Here is a 14,452-nt window from a genome sequence, read left to right as displayed (position 1 = left end):
GGGAATTGAGCGCAGGGTCAAGATGGAACCAGCAGTCGGTGGTCAAGACTAGGAGGTAACCCTCTTTCTATGCAGAAATCATGCCATCTAAGCTTATATGTTTGAGACGTTTTATTTGTGCCATTCTTAATTAATAATTAGCATATAACTCGTGCACACATGATACAGTGCTCTTTTTTTTTCAACATTACTTGAAATAGATATTGCTGTGTAATAAATTATAATGAATAAAAATTTTAATAACTAGATCTTTTAAGCTACAAATTAAGGAATAAACTTTACGAGTGACTAAATAGAAATTTTTGCTTTTTTTTTTTTTGGTAAGAGAAATTTTTGTTATTAATACCAACATTTATATAATCAATAAAAAACTTTACACATGATAAATTACACAAGATGAGTCCGTATATATAGGAACAACTATCAATCCCGGTATCATTAATAACAATCTCTAATGCAATGCGTGGGTACGATTTTTTTTTTTCCTTTCTTAACTTTATTTTTAATACTTCAATGACCAAATATTTTATTATATATTAATTAATAAACTTTATTAATGATTGAGTGGAACTGTCCGTCTTTGATTCTAGCTTCATGGAGAATTTTATACAAACTAAACCTTCACATAGGAACTTCTATCATTAATATTATTATTATTTATATTTATGTTTATATGATGAATAAAAAATTCTAAATAAGCTCAGTTATATTAAACAAAATAAATTTAAAATAATAATTAAGCGGAAACTCTTGTTACGAGTGCCATAGTAACAACGTCAACTTTTATGTGATCAATTGGCGCTATGCAGAAGAGCCTCCGCGTAGAAATTTCTCTCTTTAATGTTCCATCGTCATCACGTCGGTTCTGCATGATTTTTTTTTCTAATTATTTTTAAAAAAATATAATAATATAATAAAAATTATAATAAATAAAAAATTTTGATAATTATATATTAAGTAATGAATTTTAATGATACTTGAGTACATTAATAAAGATGTCGTTAATATTTATTACTAATAAATCTTGATGATGGTTAAGTATATTGTTGATTGATGGATAACCATTAACTCTCCATTTTAAATATATGTAATAATAGAATGAATATTTTTTTAAAATTATAAAAAAAATAATTAAAAGGTAGGTTACTTTTAAGTTGCGTTTGATAGCTGGCAATCTATTCAGATTGTTGATAATTTAATATGATAATCTAAATTATTATATTTAATATATTTTTTAAATAATAATTCAAATTATTTTGGTAATTCAAATTATCTTAGAGAGAAGTGGCTATCCAGATTACTATTTCTTTAGCAATATTGTAATAAAAATTTTGGATAAAATTATCTCTCAAAAAATTCATATAAAATCTATTGTCCAACCTCCCTCCATCTCTCTCCGCACGCATCCCCAATCCATAGGTCCTCCATCTTCCTTTGCCTGTCTACAACTCCTCCGTCCTTATCCCCCACCACCTCCCGGCTCTTTCATGCTGGTTCCCACCACCCCCATATCGCTTGGTCCACTAGTTCTTAACGCCATCACCATACCCATATCACTTCTGTTATTTTTCATTCAAAAAAAAAGTATCATGACAAAATTATTAAGAGTATTTTAAAAATTTGATTTCATATTATCGATAATCTAATTATCGTATCAAATATATCAATCAAAATTTTTAATAATTTTACTATAATATTACCGTATGTACCAAATATGATAATCAATATTACTGATAATTTAGGATATATTTGGTTAACTATAAAAAAAATATTTTTTTTTACTTTTTAATTTTTAAAAAATAAAAATCAAAAAGTAAAATTTGGTAACACCACAAAAAGTAAAAAATCAAAATAAAAAAGTAAAAATAATTATTTTTTATGAAAAATAATTTTTTTATTTTTAAAAAAAATTATTTAAAAAAATGAGTGAAAAATTCTACGTCTTCTTCCTCCACTACGACCCCTCCTCCTCCCAGACGCTCATTCGCCTCGCCTCCTCCACCACCTAGATCACTCTCCAGGAGTCCTCTGCCGCCGCCCCCGCCACCGTGGATCGCCTCTCTCGTCTCCTCTCCATGTTCCCCTCCCGATCCCTTCCCCTCTATGCCATCTTTTGAATGTGGAAGGAACTTGGCTTTCTCGACGACTTCGAGGATTCGATCATCGTCTAGAATCCTGCTATCTTCTCGCTTCAGGACAATCTACAAGAGCCTAGCATCCATCTGTTGGAGCTCGTCGAGGGAACCCCAACCCTAATTTTACACCGATGGTGGAGTGATGGCGTCAGAAAATGACCAGGGAGAGATCCGAAGCGGATGAGATGGAGCTCAGATTTGAATTCAAGTACGGGTTCCCTTACGGGATGTAGCTTATGCATCGACGGGGATTGGAGGGAGGGCAGCTGGGAGTGGAACCAGCATCAGAGGAAGAGCCTAGTTCAGTTGCTGACAATGTCTAAATAGTGATGTAGAAAGCCCGTGTAAGTGTAGAATATGATAACAGCCAAAGTAATATCCGACAAAGAGGTACGTAGTTAATCAATTACTCATTTTTTTTAAAAAATAAATAATCAGCTAAAACAACTAATTATCAAATATATTTTTTTATTTTTTATTTTTATTTTATAATAAAAATAAAAAAATAAAAAAATATTTTTAAAAAAAATAAAATTAAAAATTAAAAAATGTAACCAAACGCATGATGCAATCTATACCGAACACAATCCACGTGCATGTAATCAACATTAGTGAACGGTCACCAGCTGCGAGTGTGTCCTTCCCCTGTTCTCTTTCCGACGTCCTGCGTTAAACGAAAGCGATCGCCCTCGTTCCCTCACTCCTTGCGCGCAGGGGAAAAGCGACTAAGAGAGCGCGAGATGGCGAGCCGCGCGTGAACTCAGGGCAGGGGAAGACTTCCCTTTATATGTGGAAAGAGACCTTCGTGGATGACGTCCGTCGCTGGTTCCACCACCGCTCTCACCGCATCTCCAGTGCCCCATCCGAGGACGAGAAGGGGGAGGAGGAGGAGGAGGCGAAGGGGGAGAAGTGCAGAGTTGTCGAGGACTTTGGAATCTCGAGGCTTGGATTCATCAGGCTCCCCGTGTGGCCACCATGGATCCCCACAAGAAGGTCCGCTCACCTCTCCTCTTCTCGAATCTTTTCATCTTCTTAGGCTCCGCCGATTCGATCCATCTTCATTACGTAAACTCTCGTTGCTTTCTAATCTGACGACGGCCGCATTTTAACCTTTGTTTAATGCCATCTTAGGATTTTCTCTCTCTAACGATTTCGTTGTCCTCAAAATGAGTTTTTTTTTTATTCAAAATTTTATTTTTGGCTTCTTCTGCTTTGGATCATCTGGTATCAGGATTCGATTAAAAAAGTCGTTCCTTTTTTTTTTTTTGTTCCAGATCTCTTTTCGAAAGATCGAATTTGGGCTTTTCTCCTTCGTTCCTTAGTTCCATGCCCTTGGGATCACGAGTCTTCCCTCTTCATTTCAGGATGTTTCTTTACAGAGTTTTATTATGGGGTTGTTCTTTGAATCACTTTTTATTTTAATGGAAATCATCAAAAAGGTTCACTCTTTGCAGATCCAGTTGCCAACTTCTTTCCAAAAATTGATCCAACCCGCCCCTCGCTTCATTTTGTTATTTTCCATGCTCCATCCTTTTCCTTCAAAGGGTATTATATAAATTCCGTTTCTGGTTCTTCTACTTCAGATCACCCTTCTTTAGGTTTAGGATTGAATAGAATGATTTTTTTTATTTAAAGATTTGATTGACAGGTTCTTTCAATTGGATTTTGTTTTTACCTTTTCCTCCTCCTCATTTTGTCAGTTCCATGCTTGAAATTTTACGAGCATTTTAATCTCGTATTTTCGATTATCGATTCTTTTTTCCCAGTTAGTTTTTCTTAATCAGTTGAACTTTTGGATATTTTAGATCCTTTTTGTATTCTGTTCATCTTCAATTTGTTGGTTAGCATGGATTTTAGTCTCTCTCAATTATTGATCTATTCAGAACATGCTTGAGACTGAATTTTTCACGGAGTATGGTGAAGCAAGCCGATTTCAGATACAAGAGGTCGTCGGCAAGGGAAGCTATGGGGTAGTGGGGGCTGCAATAGACACCCACACTGGAGAGAAGGTGGCGATCAAGAAGATCAACGATGTGTTCGAGCATGTTTCTGATGCCACTCGCATTCTAAGGGAGATCAAATTGCTTAGGCTGCTTCGCCACCCTGATATCGTAGAAATTAAGCATATAATGCTTCCTCCATCTAGGAGGGAATTTAGAGATATTTATGTTGTTTTTGAGCTAATGGAATCAGATCTTCATCAAGTTATAAAGGCAAATGATGATCTGACGCCAGAGCACCACCAGTTCTTCTTATACCAGCTACTACGAGCTCTGAAGTATATTCATTCAGGTGAATGTCCTTTGTTGATTTGGCTTTGCTCTCATCCCACTTTGGTTTCATAATTCAATGAATTCTGGCCTCCATTTTGTCTTTGTTTCTTTTGCAGCTAATGTATTTCATCGGGATTTAAAACCAAAAAATATCCTTGCCAATGCGGATTGCAAACTAAAAATATGTGACTTTGGCCTTGCACGTGTATCATTTAATGATGCCCCATCAGCTATTTTCTGGACTGTATGTGATTTTCTCATAGCATAATAATTCTTTTTTTTCCCTTTTTTCCATTTCTGTTAATAGAGATGGTGGTTAGTGGTGGTCATGCGGTCGCTTCTTTTGTTATAAAGTTCAGGATTAGTTTACTATAAACTTGTATACGTGATAGTAATGTGTTTATGACTCAAATATTTGTTGATGGTACTTCATTATTTTCATTAGGATTATGTGGCAACAAGATGGTATCGTGCTCCTGAATTATGTGGCTCCTTTTTCTCCAAGGTAAGATGGTCTGCAATTTTTTCTCCTGTAGTTAATGGGCTTGATAGCTCTGCCCCCCCAACCTTCCCTGCCCACCCACCCAATCTTTTTCTTGGGATTTAGGCTTTTCCTGAGGAGGATATAGGGTTATAAGTTGCATATAAACTCATCAAGAGTTACTGTTATGGCTCATTATTTATTGCATATACTTTTACGTCATCCAGATGTAGTTTTTTTTTATTATTATTTTTTTTATAACTTCTTCTTGTTTCTTGGCAAGAGGCAAGCCTTATACCCTACTATCCCATAAGAACCCACAGTTTTAGGAACCAAAAGCAACCAAGGCATTTATTTCAGAAGGATATAAACCCTCCCAGCACTGTGGCCTGTGCAGGTTGTCCGTTGACATGCTTGTATGAATTGCAATCCAAGTATAGGTCCAGCATCCATTCAAATATAACCCATTTTTAGTGTCATTTAATCTGCTATACAAGAGGTGGACTATAAATGATGGTAGAAGGTTTCCACCAAAGCTTTTTTTGATGAATCTCACTTTATGTTCTCCAAACCTCCCATACCTTTTATAAGTGAAAGTCTTTTTTGCTTGTAAAAGTACCCTTTTCTAAGGTGGTCATCAAATTCTTGATTTTATGAGTAATCAGGGTGCTGATTTTAGTTTCATCAAGCTTATCAACTTTGAGAGCTTTTTAGCTAATGTTGATTAATTTGTCATGTCCTGTTAGCATGTAGTGCTTCAAGAGATACCACTCCAAAAATGGTTAAGCAGCTTCTTGAAATCTTATACACACTCCATGCTAAAGTATTCTTTTAGTTAACCACTCCGAATAGTCATTCATGGACCTTTTTAAGAAAGCATATTGACAATCTCATGCAGGCCTCCAATAGACCTATCATTTTAAAGTATCTTCATCCAGGAACTCAGCTTGTTAATACTTTGTAATTTGTGACCAATGAAATCAAGAAAACATGTGCTCCTGACATCTTAACATGGTATGCTTTCATTTGCACTGTAGAGTTAACTTTTCTAATCATGAACAGTTTTCCTTGTAAAGCTGTTTGTATAACTTTAGGAAGTGACTGGTCATTACTGTTCTGCTGTTTGCAAGGGCCCTTATTTACAGTATGACTTTATTGACATGTTTTGAATATTTGTTAAAGTTAGTTTCAACACTTGTATATTTAATTTGAATTTTGGACTGTGTCAGTGATTTGACAAGTTTATGGCACATTGGCAACGCTATACCAATTTTGCTGATAAAGTTTTTTATAAAGGAACTCGAGCTGTGTTTGTATGCTTTTGTATATCATGAAGTACACTTCACTTGAGATACTATGACCTGTGAAATTTATTTTTGCAGTACACCCCTGCGATTGATATTTGGAGCATAGGATGCATATTTGCAGAAATGCTTACAGGAAGACCATTGTTTCCTGGCAAGAATGTGGTGCATCAGTTAGATCTCATGACTGATCTGCTTGGAACTCCTTCACCTGAATCCATCGCTGGGGTTGGTTCACTCTTCCTTTTTGTTTATAGTTAGCATAAGCACAAAGTAATCTCCAAGGAACCCCACATGTTTGTTTGATCAATGGTTTTTTAATTATCTATTTGCTATGCATGCTTCTCATTATGGATGAAGAATAATGATTACCTTTTTCTATTAAATTTTTTCGCATCACTCATTAAATTTTTTCTTAATTTGTGCAGATTCGAAATGAAAAGGCTAGAAGATATTTAAGTAATATGCGAAAAAAACAACCAGTTCCTTTCTCACAGAAGTTTCCTGGTGTAGATCATTTGGCTCTTTCTTTGCTTGAGCACTTACTTGCATTTGAACCTAAAGATCGACCTAGTGCTGAAGAGATAGGATTCAGTAACCTTGATGGCTTGTTATTCACATAAAATTGAAGTGTGATTAAACTCTTAAGAGTGAAAATTTTGTCGTCTGTAAATATGTATTCCAACTCTTCTTTTTCTTTTTTTGCAGGCACTAGCTGATCCATACTTTAATGGTCTGGCAATTGTTGACTGCGAACCTTCAACACAGCCTATATCAAAACTTGAATTTGAGTTTGAAAAGAGGAAATTAGCAAAAGATGATGTAAGAGAGTTAATTTATCGAGAGGTACTTCTGTGCAACTTGTTAACATTTGTTGCTGTATAATTTTCACTCCTATTAGCTATACGTTTGATGTATGATGGATTACTTCTTAAAAGCAAACAGATTTTGGAGTATCATCCTCAGATGCTGCAGGAGTATCTACGTGGTGCAGATCAGACCAACTTCATGTACCCAAGGTGAGATAATTATTTTTACATATTGGGAAAACTATAATTTTACAAATCCTTCCTTTATGAAAATAATCAAGAAGGGCTTACATTGCTCGCAAATGTTTTATCTCATTCCATAAAGTAAATACTGGATGCCTATGAATATGCATTCTCAGATGTCAACTTGATTTTGAAGATGCAAGAATTATTGAAAAATAATGTTTATTGAACAATCTGAGAGCAAAGTTGCCTTTTGAAGAAGATGCCTTTCTTGCGGAGTCATGTCAGAATTTGGAAGTTTACATTCTTGTTCTTTGCAAAGTTATTCTGTCCCATTTCTAAGTTTAGCTCAAAGTAATTAAGGTGTTGTAATATTTTCTGAATTGAATTCTTATGGAACAATAAGAAAAATGAAATGTTATTCTTCTAGAAGAGGGATTTTGTCCTGATCATAGATGAGAGAGGTACAAGTAATAATGAATTTCTGAAATTTACCTTTTCTGAAGAATTGTTCATTGGTATTTGGTAAAGAATTGATGATTATGATGATCTTTTGCTGTAGAAGATTTTGAGAGTCTCATGGGCTTGAAGTTAAAAGATTAGTGGTGAGGTGGGAGCCTATTTAATTTGTCATTGTCTCTGTCTGGTCACATGTATCTAGCTTAGTATGAGATTGTAAGTTGTATTACAACGTATGATATATTGATGTCAATGTTCTTGTCAACATTAGTCTCTTAGGAACATTATTCTGCCTGCAGCTGTGGTGTTCTCTAGAATTTGGTCTTTGGAGTTGACTGAAATTTTGAGCACAGATTCTTTTGTAGGTTTGGAGTTTCCGGTTTCAGTAGCATGTTCTCTCCCTCCCTCCCTCTCTCTACGCCCCCTCTCTCCCCTGACTTACAGCATGTAGTTGATTTTAAGCTAATGAATTCTGCAAGTGTGGGTTCAGTGGTTCTTCCCTTCTAGGGGGGGCATTGTGGTCCTTAGACGACCCTAGAGGTACCGCCTTAAATTTTTATAGTAAAATCTGTTATCTGATTTTCTTTTCTCTTGGTATCTCCTATTTCTTATTCTTTTGATCTCCTCTTTCTCTTCTTCAATATATGAACTAATGCTCTTCAAATCTTTCATCTTCTCATGAACAATTATATTTTAAAGTGAATACACGACAGATCACTCTAATGCTTTGAGATTCCAAGTCTTTTCATGGTCTTAGAGCATCTGTGAAGCTGATATTTCACTATTTTTCAATGTAACAGTTTTGAGACCATTATAAGATCTGTAATTTACTTTCCATTTCTTCTTTTTCATTATGTGTAAGGTCTAAACTTGATCTCATAGCAAATTTTTACATTCTCATATTCACTATGTCATAACAAGAGACAGATAGCTGCCACAAAGTACCTTAAAGGTGTATGGCAGCTGGCTGGAAATGCACTTGTTTCGCAGATGAAATGACGTATTGTGTTCATGTTTGTGCTTGCTCCTTCATCCATTTTAAATACTTAACTGCCCTCCCATTACAAGCATTAGCAGTATGGTTGGCATTATTTGATTCAAAGCTGTATCTGATCCAATACGGATCTCAATCTTTTGTTTATTAAGATCCATGACTCCCACCTGTAATTGTCAACTAATGCAAGTGTTTCTTAAGGCCAAGCTACATTATCTTTGCCCATAATGATGTCTAAATTATGACCATTGTACAATAGCAGAAAAAGCAAAGGCTTCAATTAGTATGTTCCTAAAAAACCTCAAAAAAGAAGTGTGATGGAAAGACAGATGGTGCATTCACTAAAAGAACTTCAATAGTGTATTTGAGCTGAATCTGTATGCATTGAATCTGTGTTTATCCTCAACTAGGCATTGAATCTGTATGCACTCTCACCTCTGACACAAAACATGGGTAATAGAGAGGTATTTTATGTTGCAAAGTTCCTATCCTGCCATTTGACTTAGGGTCAAAAATGTGCAACCTTTCAGCATCACCATTGCTGAAATGGATGGCCCAATGCATGAGGCTCCTGCCGTTGCAGGTTTTGGGGATGGTCAGATATACACAGCCTTATCCCTATAGAGAACTTGTTTCCATGTTTCGAATCTATGACATACAAGTCATGATAAAGCGACCTAGCGCTTGCCTTCTATAACTGAAATAATTTAAACTATTTGTAACTAAACTATTGGAGATATTTTACAAGTTCAGTGTAACTCTTGCACATGGTTTGGAATTGGGAGATCTTCTATTGTTTTTATAAGCAATAGATGAGTGAGTTGAAGGAGGTAGAGCAGGTTCAAAGGCAGGTGAGTTAGAGGTGATACGTACAAGTTGACAAGAAGTGTGGAGTCAATAGTTGCACCCAGGGTTCGCCGTACCGGGCCGAACCGTCCGGTACGGGGCGTATCGAGCCGGACCGGTGCTCAAACGGTCCGGTTTGGATCTTTTTTTCGAGAAACACCCCGAACCGGTACCGAACCTAGCGGTTCGGTCCGGACCGAGCGGTTCGGTTCGGTTCGCTTCCATACCGTCCAAAACCGGATGGTATGGTCCAGTTCGGTCCGGTTCGGTGTGAACCGAACCGTACCGACACCCCATGTGCCTAAAGTGACGAGGGAGAAGAGGGGGGTGGGGTCGGAGATCACATGCATAAAAGAACCCTTACCCTGCTTTGGAGTTCTCTGAGATGTCTCAGAGAACTCCCGAGGGTCCGAAGGTCTCAACGAAACCGTTGAGACCTCCGAAAAATTAGAAAAAAAGAAAAAAACTCCGTCAAATTGCAGGAGTGGTTCGAGGAGAGGCTGATCTTTGGTCGGAGGTAAGATAATGTGTTATTTTCTTAGTAAATATTTTTTTTTTAATTTTTGTTGTTAAAAATAGGATAAGAATGAGAAAGAATGAAAATAAGAGAAAATCATACCAAAATCTTATGATTTTGGGATGATTTAATTATATGTGATAGATCTTTGGAAGATCTACACGATGACACCAAAATTGTTAATTTTTGTTAATTATATATTTTTTAAATACTTTTAAATATTTATTTATTTAAAAATTAAAAAAATTTAAATTTTAGAAAAAAAATCAGAGTTTGGGAATCATGTATAGAATGATTCAAACTACTTAAATCTAATTTCTAATTTTTTTTCAAATATTTAAAATTAAAAAATTATTTTTTTAATTATTTAAATTTAAAAATTTAATTATAAAATAAAAAATATATAAAAATAGTGTTATATTTTAGTTAATTTAAAAATATTATTTGAAGCATATAACATATTTATTTTGAATTTATAAGTTTTAAAATAATTATTAAAATTATTTTAAAATTATATGTAATTATTTAATTATCGTTAAACTATCGTGTTTTGTTATACTTGCATATATTTATAAGAAAAAAATTTAGAGCATGACGTTCGTTCACTTTAATTAATCAGCTATTTTATAGTATATATTTATTTATATAAAAATTATTAAAAAATAAAAAAAATAAAAAATCAGTATTAGTTTTGAAATTGAGAATAATGTTTAGAATGATTCAAAATAATTGAAATATTTGAATCTAACTTGGGATTTTTTTGAATTTTTTTTTGTAAATATTTAAATAGTAAAAAATATTATCAAATAAAAATATATGTAATTAATGTTATATTACAGGTAATTCGAAATAATTAGTATTTTCTTATATCTGCAGAAATGAGTAAGAAGAAAAATCAAGAGCGTGACATCGGTTGGGATCATGGCGAGATGCTCTCGGCTCGGCATCATTGGAGATGCAAATGGTGCAACACAGAGTTCAAGGGAGGAGGAGTGATTAGGTTGAAGCAGCATCTAGCTGGTGGTTATCCTGATGTGTCGATGTGTCGGAAATGTCCGCAAGAGGTCCGACAATTGATGAAAAAGCACCTTGCTGATTCGAAAGCAGCGAAGGAAAGGGCAAAGCAGAAAAAGACCGAAGTAGACCGTCGAGCTGCAGAGCCACCTTCTTATCACTCTAGAGAGTCAAAGGAGGCTTCTGCTCCAGATGATGAGGAGGCACAGATTGAGGCTGCCATTCATGCAAGTTTGGTGGATCAGTACCAGCAGGAGGAGATGGCCCGGTACAGAGACCGATTCGGACCATCATGCTACGAATCAGGATCTGGATCAGCGACTGGTAGGGGAGAATTCGAGTTCAGGAGGACTACCTCAGTCAGAGAGCCTGGTGGTAGAGGGAGCAGACCCAGCATATCTTCTTTGTTGGGAGCTTTTGGCAGTAGGAGGAGGTCCTCCAGAGATATTCCAGCAGGAGCCGGCATTCAGGATTTGGATTCACATGCTTTGTCCAGCAAGGATTCAAAGCAGCAGAGAATTGACAGTATGCTGAAAAAAGATAAGAAGAAGGATATGTGGCGAGCTATTAGATCATGGTTTCATTTCAGTCATATTCCAGCAAATGCAGCAACCAATCCTTACTACTGATCTGCTATTTCAGTCATAGAGGTTGCCGGCCAGGGTGTAGATCCTCCAGGACCTAAGGACATCTATGGTCAGCTTCTTGACAGCAATAAGGAGGATCTGCAGAGATTGATTGCTTCTTACAAAAATAAATGGCCTACATACGGTCTGACAGTGATGTGTGATGGTTGGACAGGTCCTACTAGACGGAGCATCATTAATTTTTTGACATACTGTGATGGAAAAATATTTTTTTACAAATCAATCGATGCTTCAGATAAGATGCACGATGCCATATATATCCTTGGTCTGATGGAGGAGGTGATTGATTCAGTGGGTGAGCAGCATGTCGTGCAGGTCATCACAGATAACGGACCACAATATAAGGCTGCCGGAGAGTTGCTGATGGAGCAGCGACCACAGATATACTAGACCTCATGTGCTGCACATTACATTGATCTTATATTGATGGATATCGGAAAGATTCGCAGGGTGCAGCAGGTAGTGGAGATTGCCCAGACCATTACTAGATTCATCTACAACCACACATGGGTTCTTTCATTGATGCGGACGTATACTGGGGGAGAGATCTTACGACCGGGTATCACACGGTTTGCTACCAACTACATAGCACTTGATAGTCTTCTTCAGAAAAAAACAGTCGTACGTCAGATGTTTGTCAGTACCGAGTGGCAGAAGAGCAGATATGCGAGGGCCGGCACTGATGGAAGTCATGTGGAGAACTTGATGACGAGTCAGTCATTTTGGCAGTGGGCTGAGAAGATAGTGAAGGCTATCAAGCCTTTATATGAGGTGTTTCGCGTCGTGGACAGTGAGAGATACCTCCAGATGGGCTTCCTATATTACATGATAGAGAGGGCAAAGAAACAGATCAGAGAGAATGATCCCAAGCATGCTCAAGAATTCATTAACATTATTGAGCGCCGTTGGAACTATCAGATGGGCAGGGATTTACATTTAGCTGGTAAGTTTGGATTCAAGAATGTTTTAAAATATTTTTTCGAAGCATGAAAATAAAATTATGCTTAATCAGTCTTGAAATTTATCTGCAGCTTATTACTTGAATCCGAAATTTCAGTATACTATTCCGGGGATAGATATGGATAGCGAGCTTCTTGCTGCTCTTCGCAATGTCATATATAAGATGGTGCTCGATCCAGAAATCGCGTCGTTGTGTCTGCAAGAGGTATGCTAGTTTAAAACAGATGTAATTATTCAACTGAATTCGATCTGATATATTTATAAATAATAAATATATTTTATTTCAGACGAAACAGTTTAGAGAGGGATCAGACAGTTTTGGAGTCCCATCAGCTGTCGTAAGCAAAAAGCAGATGAATCCAGGTAAATTACATATCAATAATGAGCAATGTAGATTGATATGTAATTTTGCTTAATAATATCATCAAATTTGATATATAATTTTGCTTTTGTAGCTGAATGGTGGATTCATTTTGAAACGTCAGCAGAAAATTTGAGACATATGGCTGTCCGTATTCTTTCTCAGACGGTCTCTGCTAGTGGCTGTGAACGTAGTTGGTCCACTTTCGCCCTTATCCACAACAAACAGAGAAATCGTCTGACACAAAAATGCCTCGACGATCTTGTATATGTTCACTACAATCTGAGGTTGAGGCTAAAATGTATTCAGAAGGAAGTTCAGTTGAAGTACACTGATCCGACGCTGGATGATTATGCCGACGAGGATGACGATCCGATCATCGGATGGCTTGCAGCTCAGCAGCAGGAGCCAGAGCTTGATGAGCCAGGATCCCCTCCACGACCAGTCAGTGTGGTGGCAAGGGAGATCAGGGTGGATCCAGGGCAATGGGCAGAAAAAAATATTTCACATAGGGTTCCAGCTGATCAGCCACAGTCTGAGGGGACACAAAGGACTCATTCATCACATGACTCGTTATCCGATACATCTTCCCAGAGATTCGAACGAGAGATGTATAGGCGTTCCTCCCGACAGCCAGCAAGAAGGCATCCATCCTCCCAATCACAGGAAACTCAGTCACAGAGGGGCACAAGGGGGGAAAGGAAAAGACAGTTGCACGTGTACCACTTTCGAGAGTACAGGAGCGATCTGATTCAGATACGGACACCAGGGAGAGTGATGATGATATTGGTAGTAGTAGCCATGGATCTGATGATCAGAGAAGAACTGGAGGACAGGAGACCACCGTTTATGAGACACAACCACAGGGTGATATTAGATTCACCGGTGAGTCTCAGTTTACGCATGTCACACAGGATAGGGATCATGGTGGACGAGTCGGTAGAGATCGTGGGGAGCCAATTTCATATAGACGATGGGCTCCTAGAGGTCGTCCAGCACATGATGCAGCTGCGAATGATCTTGCATGTGGAGTAGGGTCCATGGATGTATCTGGATCATCCTCGCATTATGGATCCTATTATCCACAGCCACCTTATGATCCATATACATATGGTGCATCCGAGGCATCATCTTCTAGTGGTTACTACCTTATGCAGTCTGGAGTAGCTCCAGGATCAGATTTTGCTACTGGCATATTTGGATGGGCTCCTCCACAATCATACCATCATCTCGAGGATACTTCTCAGAGTCAGAATTTTAGCGAGAGGTCTGAGATGTCTTACAATCCAGAGAGAATGCCTTATGGGATGATCAATATTCGAGAGTACGGTGCAGCTTGGCTAGAGGGTTGGACTGATATCCCTTCAGACTATGTTGATGATCCAGATATCTACGAGCGTCACAGACACTCGACAAGAAATTAAATGCAGAGTACATCTTAAGGTTCGTATATCAGTTATTGCGCTTTG

General features: G+C 37.1%; 1 protein-coding gene and 1 pseudogene across 1 annotated transcript in view; both read left to right on the top strand.

Annotated features, from left to right (window-relative positions):
• Positions 1–2,801: 2,801 nt before the first annotated feature.
• Positions 2,802–14,452, top strand: part of LOC140850931 (mitogen-activated protein kinase 9-like) — a 14,780-nt gene continuing 3,129 nt past the window's right edge. Inside the window, exons 1-8 of the mRNA XM_073259267.1 lie at positions 2,802–3,128; positions 4,019–4,427; positions 4,525–4,652; positions 4,854–4,913; positions 6,272–6,421; positions 6,622–6,777; positions 6,902–7,039; positions 7,139–7,212. Of these exons, the coding sequence (XP_073115368.1) occupies positions 3,111–3,128; positions 4,019–4,427; positions 4,525–4,652; positions 4,854–4,913; positions 6,272–6,421; positions 6,622–6,777; positions 6,902–7,039; positions 7,139–7,212 (1,133 nt within the window). The 5' untranslated portion in view covers positions 2,802–3,110. The remainder of the gene's footprint in view (positions 3,129–4,018; positions 4,428–4,524; positions 4,653–4,853; positions 4,914–6,271; positions 6,422–6,621; positions 6,778–6,901; positions 7,040–7,138; positions 7,213–14,452) is intronic.
• On the top strand, positions 10,835–14,445 carry LOC140858489 (uncharacterized; annotated as a pseudogene).

The sequence above is a fragment of the Elaeis guineensis genome, chromosome 6 (assembly GCF_000442705.2).
Source record: "Elaeis guineensis isolate ETL-2024a chromosome 6, EG11, whole genome shotgun sequence".
Lineage (NCBI taxonomy): Eukaryota > Viridiplantae > Streptophyta > Magnoliopsida > Arecales > Arecaceae > Elaeis > Elaeis guineensis.
The sequence above is the reverse complement of the archived record's forward strand: the minus strand, read 5'-3'. Positions and strand labels throughout refer to the sequence as shown.